Here is a 10,567-nt window from a genome sequence, read left to right on the forward strand (position 1 = left end):
TCCAACACCCGCCTGGACTAAGGAAGGGAGCCCTCCACCCCTAAATCCCCTCCCCTGCTCTGACAGAATCTTATCCTGTAAGCCCCAGGGCTGAAGCCCTGGAAGACCCCCTTTAGTATATCCCGGGAACAAAGACACCCCCTTCCTGGCCACTGGGCGGGGCATCTGCTGAGTCTGAGTGCCCCCCTCACCAGGAGAGCGATGGACTGGGGGCCTCTCGCCCCGCAACGGTGGATCAGCCCCAGTGTGGTTCTCTGACAAGAACCCCTCTCCCATCTCACCGACTTGCCCTGGCACGCCAAATGGGCGACCCCCTCCCCATCCCTGCCCGGCACTCCCCTCATCCCCGACTGGCCCCGGGGGTACTCACACATCCTTGGCGGGCAGAGCCCGGCCCTCCACGACGCGGACGTTCAGGGAGCTGCTCTTGGCCATGGCGCCCAGCCCCAAACTTTCCGACCAGGAGGGCGCCCGGGTTCCGAGGCTGGACCGCGGCAGGGAGGGCGTCTACATGTCACCCGCAGCGAGCCTGGCACCCTCTCTCGGAGTCCCCGGGCCACCTACCCGAAACGCGCGGGTAGCTGGACGGGAGGTTTCCGAAGGAGGAGAGAGCACAGTGGCCGGGGAGGGGGCGCCTCCCCCCTGGACTCCACAGGTAGGAGCCGGGCGCCGGCTGGCAGGGCGCGCGGGGTACACACCGCCAGCCCTTGCCTTCTAGTCTGGCGCTCTTGGTGGGCAGGCGGGGCGGGCGGGGGTGGCGAGGGGGCGGCCCAGGGCCCTCCCCGCAATCCCGCCTCCCGCGGGGTCCCCCTCCCGCCCGTTCCCGGGCCACCCTCGCGCGCCCTCTGCCGGCACCCCAGCCAAGCGTGCCGGAGCGCACCCGCCGCGGAGCCCCGGGCGCGCGGAGGCTGGGACTGCCAGGTGGGGAGCGGCCCACGGCCATGATGGGCGTGGCGGCAGGCTCCTGCTGAGTTGGCACTGGGCACAGAAGACACAGTGTGTCCCCTGCCTGCCCTGCTTCCAACACGATCACACCTCTCCGGCTCTCCCCTGCCTGCCATCCCCGCACCGCCTCCTCGGTCCGACCTCCTTGCGCCGTCCCGGAGCAGTATCTGAGATCTTCGGGAGGCGTCGCTAGAGAAAGACACACCCTCCCTGGGGGTCCTTTCAGAGTCCAGAGAGGGAGGGGCCTCGAACATGCACTTCCATCTCTTCTAGTTCCCAATTAAATCCAGACTGTGCGTGCGGCAGATTCCGCGTCACGGGCTGGCATTGCGGGGGAGGAAGCTGCGGCCGGAGGGGGAGGGGGGGCTTGACGATAACAACCACCACAGCGACGATAAAAAACCATCTCCAAGTGTTTGAACACTTACTGTGTGCCAGGCACTGTTCTAAGCGTTTTACACGGATTATCTCATCTTCCTCCTCACATCATTCTATGTTCTCTACTGTCGTACCGGCACCCCCATTGTAGGGATACACAAACTGAGGTTCAGAGGGCTTAAATAGCATGTGGAAGATCTTACAGCCAGTAACTGATTTGCCTTTCTGAATTTGAATGCTGACTCTGCCACTCGGTAACTGTGTGGTCTTGGGCCACTCACTTAATCTGTTCCTATGTTATTATAGTATCTTGTTCACAGGGTTTTGAGAGAATTAGAATTAGATGAGATAAAGCAAGTAGGAAAGAAGCAAATACAGGTGTCAGAACACCAACAGGCACAAAAGAAGCTTTTCAGAAAGTGTTTGCTATTATCGTCCTTCAAGGCAGAGCTCAAATATCACCTCCTCTAGGAAGTCTTCCAGGATGGCCTCTCATGCCAGGCAGAGGTTTTCTTTCCTTTTTCTCTGCTCCTACAGCTCCAGGTGTGTACATTTTTTGTACATCTCCTTAAATGAGATAATGTGACCAGAAGGGCCTGTCCTAGAACAAATGCATGTGCACACTGTCTCTCCCTATGAGTTTGTTGTTTAGCTGCCTAAGAGTTCTCAGAAGGGCTGGCTATGAGCCTGACTCACTCTGGTCAGTTCCACCCAGGGCTAGGCATCAATGGGTAGGCTCTATTTATGGTGTTCCAGAGGCAACACCCAGACCAGCAATTCTGGGAGGGCCCCGCCCAGCCGCAGGAGCAGTCCATATGACCTACTTCCCTATCTCCCTCCCTGACTTCCCACCCAGCATCCCAGCCTGGCTGATGAGGAATTCACATCCCTGGAATTCTCTCCCTGGCTGGCCACTCTCTGGTGAGTCCTCCAACTTCCAAAGACTGAGCCTCAGTTATCCTATCTGTGAAATGGGTCCAGCAGAGCTGACCCCAAAGCTTAAAAGTATTGCAGCACCCTTCAATGGGGTCCGAAGGGTGATGCAGGATTGAATTCAGAGCAGTAGTATCCCCAAGGGAGTAGTTAAAGCTCTTCTGTAATTTTTATCAGTCACCCCAGATCCTCACTAGGGGAAAATGGTACTTTTTATATGACTGCTACTTCAAGACAGGTGTCCTGCCTATCCCTACCTTCCTTACCTGGGGGGAGCTTACAGAGGAAACTTTTTCTTCTGAAAAAGAAATCTCAGGGTATCCAGCCCCCAGGGACTCTTGATGGAACATAAGTGTGGCCCTAGGGGCCACCTGAGATGCCAGCCAACCCACCACCAGCCATCTCAACCCATCTTCCAGAACTGAGCAGGGAGTCATATTCTCAAATCCCTCTCATCTCCAGGATCCTGGGGTTGGGGGTGGTTACAAAGGCTATGGACTGTGCCAGGCAGGCTTCTGGGGAGGTAACTCTGTCACCTGTCCAGTATCCAGCATCTGACCCTGCCACTTACCTGGAGCTGTGGCCACAGTCCCTGTACTTTCCAAATGGACTGGCCACTTCCTGTTGTTCTGAGAAATTTGATCCGAAACTGGCAGAGGGTTTAAAGTCTCCTAGGACAGCTCCTGTCAAGGAACCAGAGGGGGAACAGTGGCCCAGAGAAGGAGTGTGACCTGCTAGAGGCCGCTTAAGAGAGAAGAGGGCAGGTCCTGAGAGCCCAGGCCTGGGCTGTCACGTGGGAATGGTCTCACCTTTCTTGCGAGATTGTTGTACAGTTAATCAAGTTGTCTGTGTAACGCACTTGGTATCATTCCTGGTACACAGCAGGTGCTCAAGGTTAGCTACTTCCCCTTCCTCTGACCGTTTTCAAGACAAACCAATAATCATTCTTGCCAACTCCCTAGTCTAGCGCCCATGGGATGCACACAGCAGGTGCTTCATAAAGTCAAGCAGGAGGAGATACTGAGCTCAGGATATTTTTTAATATTTGTTTCTTTTTGGTGTGTTGGGTCTTAGTTGCCCCACACAGGATCTTTTGTTTCAGCCCGTAGGCTCCAGAGTACACAGACTCAGTAGTTATGGACCGTTAGCTTAACTGCCCTGCGGCAGGTAAGATCTTAGTTCCTGGACCAGGGATGGAACCCGGGTCCCCTGCATTGGAAGACAGATTCTTAACCACTGGGCCACCAGGGAAGTCTGATGAGCTTAGGATTTAAGAAGAGAGATTTTAGCATTCAGCCAACCTGGGGCTGAAGCCTGGCATCTACACTTATGAGCTGGGTCCTCTTGAGCAAGTGAGTTACCCTCTCACTGCCTCAGTTTCCTCACCTGTAAATTGGGACTAATACTAGAGCCCACCTTATAGGCTGGGTGTGAGGATAGGATGATTAAACATCAAACATTCCGCTCAGCCTGGCATACAGCAGGTACTCATAAGTATCGTGACCATTATGGTGCCTCCCGACCCCACCACTGTGTCTGACATTGAGCCCCACTGGGTGACTGAGCTCTGAGGCTGGGAGGACGTGACTGGGGCAAAGTGCCAGGCCCAGCCCTGAATTCTGGGGATGGATGGAACGGCCACCCTTCAGTGGATTGTGGTCATGCAATCTACACAATCCACTGAAGTGTGGATTCGGTTCTGGATTGCTGAGCTGGGGGAATCTGAGTGTTTGCATCCCAGCTGAGAAATCTGATAGTGAGATCCCAAGGCTGGGCTCCTGAACCCCCAGTGGGCCCCACTGTTCAGGACTGGCTGAGACCCACCCTTGAATCTGAGATGCTGGTCCTGGGGCCCAGGGAGGCTCACAGACACAGGGTAAGAGGGCTCCTCATCTTAGACTGGGGATCAGGCTTCAACTCGGGCAGAGGGGTGCTGGAGGCTGCTTCTACTGGCTCCTCAGAGCCAGCCATGCCCATGCCTTTCCAACCCTGTGTTCAACAATGCCATATCTGGAACTTAAACCAACCACTGTAGGAGAATTTGCACCATGGAAATCAGAAAATAAACACTGATTTTTTTTTTAAATTTGAAAGTCAGTTTAACAACACACTCCTGGGCTCAGGCTGTTCACATGGCTCTCTAAAAACCGCTCCTGAATTCAACACTTGTAAGATTTTACTCATATTCCCCCCTACCCCATACTGTCTTTGCCCCATCTTTTCACCAGGAAAGTCTTTACATTCCTTTTACGATCTACTTCCTGGCTTAAGTCCCACAGATTCTATTAAATAAATATTAGGAGGGGTGGGGTGAAATAAAGTGCAGACAATGTAAGAGCAATGTCACGGAACAGTATACAGCTGTTTAAAAGAATGTTCTCGAAGGCTTAAATGACAGGAAAAGTACTTAAAAAAAAAAAAAAGCAAGTCATAGAGAATTCCCTGCCAGTCCAGAAGTTAGGACACCACGCTTTCTCTGCTGAGGGCCCAGATTCAATCCCTGGTCTGGGATCTGAGATCCCACAAGCTGTGCAGCATGGCCAAAAACAAGCAAACAAAAAACCAAATCATGTGTATACAACCATATATAAGCATAAGCATGATGCTTATAGTATTGATGCCATAAAGTATTTTATCTTTTTGTTTTTGGCAGCAGCATGTGGCATGCAGGATCTTAGTTCCCCAGTGAGGGATCAAACCCATGCACCCTGTATTGGGAGCATGGAGTCTTAACCACTGGACCACCAGGGAAGTCTCCATGAAGTGTTTTATATGCATAAAATTATTTTCATATATATAAGATGCTTACATATTATATATATATATACATATCATTCTTTTCTTACTTAACAAATGTGTATTGGGCACCTACTATATACTAGGCAGTGGAAATACAGTGAGGTACAGACAGCCCAGTCCTGTTCTCTTGGGCCCCTCGGAGGGTGATAAGTAAGAGGCAGCCAGGAACAGACCTTTAATAGAAAGCATGAAGTGTCATGTAGCCGATAAAGCATGCATGGAACTGGAGGGCTTTCATCGGCATAATGACATTGCTTCTTTTTAATCAGAAATTATCATCAGAAAATGATTCTCACTTCTGATCTCTGAAAGCCCCGCTGCCCCGCTGTGTGTGTTGTAGCTCTGCTCGCAGCCCCCCGGGGAGCCTGGCCAGTGACACAGAAGACAGCAAAGACCAGCCCCCCTCCCCACTCCCTGCCAGTTGGCACTTCTCTGTGACCTTGGTCTCCTGTTCTCTTGTTTTGTGGTGATTTACATGCTCGTCTTATCTCCTAAATGTCAGGGACAATGTCTGATTCATGCGGTACCTCCCACACTGCTTGGCACATAAGAAAAACTCAAAACACACTCTCTGGATTAAGTAGAACTTGGTTCCCCTGGAGGGCGGGAGTCTGGCCTCTCCCCTGTGATATTGGTCACGTTATTATTTACTTCCTTTCCCCCCACAGTGCCTTCACCTTGCCAGAGGACCACCTCTCTGCTGCACCCCCAGCCTCCAAGCGGGAGGCAGACTCCTCCTCTGGCTCTGCAGACCTGTGTGTCTCTAGATCTCAGTTTTCCCTGCTGGGAAGTGGCCCCATCTCCTCTGAGGCCAAGATCGGGGCAAGGCAGACCAGCCCCGGGCCAGGTTGGGAGTGAGGAGCGTGTTCTTTGTCTCAGGAACACAAAGTCCTGTTTGTGAGCGCCCAGCACGATTCTGGGCAGGGAGCCACGTGGGACAGGAGGCAACACTGGGCGGAGTGGGCTGGATTTCCAAACCCCTATTTGTGGGCTGGCTGCCGAGGAAGCAGGCCACCAAGTCCCCTCCTCCCAGGGCCAGAAGACAAGGTGTCCGTGTGTCAGGCCACACCGCGGCTTCCTTCTTCCTCGGTCCTGCTCCACAAAGTGCCCCTCCCCTGGCCCCCTGCCTTGGAATGGAGAAGTAGGAAGGGGGAGGCTGACCAAGCGTGAGTCTGGGGGTGGGGGGAGTGGATATTTCCAGAGTCTGTGGGTTTGTGGCCAAGAGCAAGTCCAGCTGAGAAGTTGTGTCTTGTCCTTGTGGCTCAGCAGCCCCACCCCGTCCCCTAGGACTTGGGGACAGAGACGGGGGTGGGGGAGTGGTGGTCCGACCTCAGCAGTGTGGCAGGGGAAAAACCCCAAAGAGGGAGCAAAGCCAAAAGCTCCAAAAGGAGGTGGGAGCAATGCCCCCATTTAACAGAGAGGAATGCTGAGGCCTTGGCTGGGGGTGGATCCACCGGCCACAGAGCTAAAGCCACAGCCACAGCCTTCTGAGGACTAGTGTTTGTGTAGGGACTTTCTCCCCGCCTCCAAGCCAGAAAGTTCCAAACCAGAGATGAGTTATCTCTCTCTAAACAAACCCCAGGGCCCTTCACCTCTCAACCTGTGTGTCCTTGGAGGAGTCACTTACCTCCTCTGAGCCTCCATCCCTCGTCTGCCACTTCTAATCCAGACCCTGCCCTTCCGCGGCCCTATGCAGTCCTCCTGACAGATGTTTTGGGTTTTTTGCTGCATTGGGTCTCAGTTGTGGCACAGGGGCTCTCTAAATGTGGGGCGTGGGCTCAGTTGCCCTGCAGCATGGAGGATCTTAGTTCCCCAAGCAGGGATTGAACCCATGTCCCCTACATTGGAAGGCAGATTCTTAACCACTGGACCACGAGGGAAGACCCCAATCAAACTTTACAATATAGACTTTTGTTCTCTTCTAGGTAGGGCCACATCCTCCTACCTCAGGACTTTTGCACGTGCGGTTCTGAAAACTTGGAATACCTTTCTTCTCCTCTCCTCACCCCTTCTTACGCTTCAGGCCTGGGTTCATGTGTCACTTCCTCAAGAAGGCCTCCCTGCCCCCTTCCTGGCACTCTGCACCTCTCCCGGCAATCCTGTCAGAGCGTGATGAAGTATTTACAGAGTGACTTGATTCATCTGGCCTCCCCATTAGCCTCTAAGCCCCATGAAAGTGAAAGTGTTAGTCACTCAGTCGTGTCTGATGCTTTGTGACCTCACGGACTGTAGCCCGCCAGGCTCCTCTATCTATGGGATTCTCCAGGCAAGAATAATGGAGTGGGCTGCCCTTCTCTAGGGGATCTTCCCAACCCAATTGAACCCGAGTCTCTGGCATTGCAAGTGGATTCCTTACCATCTGAGCCACCAGGAAAGCGAGTCCCATGAGGACAGGTTTTCTCTATCCACTGCTGTATCCTCACATAGTGCCTGGCACATAAAAGGTGCTCCATAAACACTGGCTAAAAAAAAAAAAAAAACCTGTAAAAGAAGAGAAATTATGAAGGGAAGGAGGCACACCAGCTTCAGGATGATGGTATCCTCTGGGGAGGGAAGGAAGGGAATAGGCCTAAGGAAGGAAAACTCCAAAAAGGGGCTCAGCTTGGGACTTCCCTGATGGTCCAGTGGCTAAGACTCCTCGCTCCCAATGCAGAGGGCCAGGGTTCAATCTCTGATCAGGGAACAAAGATCCCACTTGCTGCAGCTGAAGATTCCTCATGCTGAAGCTGAAAGTCCCCCATGCCGCAACTAAGACTCAACACAGCAAATAAAATAAATAAATATTTAAATAAAAAGGGCTCAACTGCCTCTGGATGTTGTGGTTAAAGAGGATGGACTCCACATCCAGATGGCCTGAGTTCAAAACCCACTTTGACTTGATACCACAAGCACACTCCATAAAAAAAAATGTGACAAATCGGACCTCGTCCCAATTTAAAACTTTACAAAAGACCATCTGAGGAGACTGAAAAGAGGAGCTACAGTCGGGCAGAAGATATCCAACAGAGGACTCTCTGGAACACCGCGATATATATCTAGAATATTCAGAGAAGTCTCAAAACTCACTTTAATAGATCCAATTAGGACACAGGCAGCAGACAGGAACAGATATTTTGCTGAAGAGGATATACAGATGGCAAAGAAGCGCATGAAAAGATGGTCACCATCATTAGCCAGTAGAGAGATGCAGCGTAAAACCACAGTGAGATGTTGCTACACACCAGTCAGAATGGCTAAAACAGAAACTAGTGATGGCAGTGAGGATGCAGAAAAAAACTGGATCACATACATTGCTACTGGGAATATAAACAGTGCGGCCATTCTGGAAAAGAACATGGCAGTTTCTTAACTTAAAAACAAACAAAACTAAACAGCACTGGCCATATGACCTAGCAATTGTACCCTTTAGCATCTATACTGGAGAAATGAAAACTCATGTTCATACAAAAACCAGGAGAGGAATCTTCACTGAGGCCTATTCATAGTAGCCAAGGACAGGAATCAACCCAAATATCCTCCAACATGAGTGATTTCTTTTTTGGCCCTGCCTCGCGGCTTGAAGGATCTTAATTCCCCAAGTAGGGATGGAACCTGGAGTCCCTGAAATGGAAGCTCGGGGCCCATTCCTAACCACTGGGCCCCCGAGGAAGTCCCATAACGTGAGGTACATCCGTCCCATGGAATGCTACTCAGCGATCGAAAACAATAAACACCTGTAACAAGCAGCATGGATCTCAAGAGAATGATGTTGAGTGAAAAAAGCCAATCTCAAGCGGTTACATAGCATATGATTCCAATTACTGTACAACACCCCTGATATGACAAAATAACACAGCTGGAGAACAGATGAATAGAGGCAGTTGTTAGGGAGGCAGGAGGGAGGGGATGGGTGTGGCTATAAAAGGTTGGATTGAAGCACTCTTGTGATGAATGTTCTGTATCTGGACTGTGGCAGTCATAGGAATCGACATGTGATAAAACAGCACAGAACGAAGGAATTCCCTGGTGGTTCAGTGGTTACAACTCTGATCTTCCCCTACTAGGGGCCCAGGTTTGATCTCTGCTCAGGGTACGAAGATCCTACAAGCCTCGCTATTTGGCCAAGTAAATAAATAATTTTAAAAAATTGCATAGAACTAAATACATGCCCACACACATGCACTCAAACAAGTGCATATAAAACGGGGCAATCTAAGGTGGGAGGATTTCAATCAATATCCCTATCTGGTTGTGATCCAGATTGTAGTTGAGCGAGATGTCACCACTGGGGGAAACTAGGTGAAACAGTATGGCTTCTCTCTTTTTATTTCTTAAACTGCACAGGAATCTGCAATTGTCAGTAAATAAAAAAGCTGTATCCATACAGCTATCCATCTTTTAGAATGACTTTTGCAAATGTAAAACTGACAGTCCCAACTGCTGGCGAGGAGATGGAGCAGTCCAGACTCACATGCATTGCTAGCGTGCATAGAAAACAGTGCAGCCCCTTTGAAACCAGGTTTGCAGTGTTTTGCACAGTTAAACATGTGCTTACTATACGGCCCATCTATCATAAGCGTACGTATCTGTGCAAGTGAAAGGAAAGCTTCTGTTTGCACATAGGCCCTGCACGTGAACACAGGCTATATTTATAATTGCCCAGAATTAGAAATAATCCAAGTGGAGGACAAATAAACAAACTATAGTATGTTATCAAATACTACCCAGTAGTGAAAAATGCATGTCAATATGCACACGTCAGTATGAATGAATCGCAGATGAATATTGCTCTGTGGAAGAAGCCAGACTTGAAAGGCTGATAATGAATACAAGTCCACCGAGGATAATCTGGAAAAGGGAACCCTACAGGGAAAGGGAACAGGTCAGTTGCTGCCAGGGGCTGAGTGAGGACAAAGTGGATTATAAAGAGACATGAGGACTCTGGGGGGGGCGGTGATGGAAATATTTTTTATCTTGACTGTGGTGGCTACACAACTTTATGCTTTTGCCAAAACGCATAGAACTGTATGCTTCATATACATGCTGCTTGCTAGTGGTAAAGAACTCGCCTGCCAATGCAGGAGACATAAGAGACTCTGAGTTCAATCCCTGGGTTGGGAAGACACCCTGGAGGAGGGTATGGCAAGCCACTCCAGTATTCTTGCCTAAAAAATCCCATGGACAGAGGAGCCTGGCGAGCTACAGTCCAAAGGGTCGCAAAGAGTTGGACACGATTGAGCATGCATGCAACGCAGCTGATCACACAGCCGTGTCAGTGAAGCCCTGTCCCACCCATCCGGGAGGAGGTTTGACTAGCCATGGGGCACCAATAGTAGCAAATTCTTGGCCAAGAGACCGACGTCCTGTTCACTGCACCCCAATTTAGGTTGGGAGTTCAAGGCTCCTCCAGAAAGAGCAAAAACTGCCCCCTCCCTGCAGCCCCCTCCCTCTGAGAGGAAGGGGTGTGGATTCTCCAGTCCAGGGCTGGCAATGGAATGTTGTGTCATTGGTTGCTCAGGCGACCAAGGCCTGC

The 10,567-nt window shown here is 51.0% G+C and overlaps 1 protein-coding gene across 3 annotated transcripts in view; it reads right to left on the reverse strand.

Annotated features, from left to right (window-relative positions):
- The window catches only part of RASAL1 (RAS protein activator like 1), a 33,416-nt gene extending 32,298 nt beyond the window's left edge, over positions 1-1,118 (reverse strand). For 2 of the 3 annotated variants that reach the window (XR_008683043.2, XM_088828216.1), the window contains exon 1: positions 371-1,118. Coding sequence is in view for 2 of the 3 variants with exons in the window: in XM_088828216.1 (XP_088684342.1) it covers positions 371-435 (65 nt within the window). In the remaining variant the exon portion in view is untranslated. The remainder of the gene's footprint in view (positions 1-370) is intronic. The other variant, XM_055404640.2, reaches the window with a different exon arrangement.
- Positions 1,119-10,567: the final 9,449 nt, after the last annotated feature.

This window comes from Moschus berezovskii, chromosome 19 (genome assembly GCF_049115385.1).
Source record: "Moschus berezovskii isolate FMDL1 chromosome 19, NW_MosBer_1.0, whole genome shotgun sequence".
In the NCBI taxonomy this organism is placed as follows: domain Eukaryota; kingdom Metazoa; phylum Chordata; class Mammalia; order Artiodactyla; family Moschidae; genus Moschus; species Moschus berezovskii.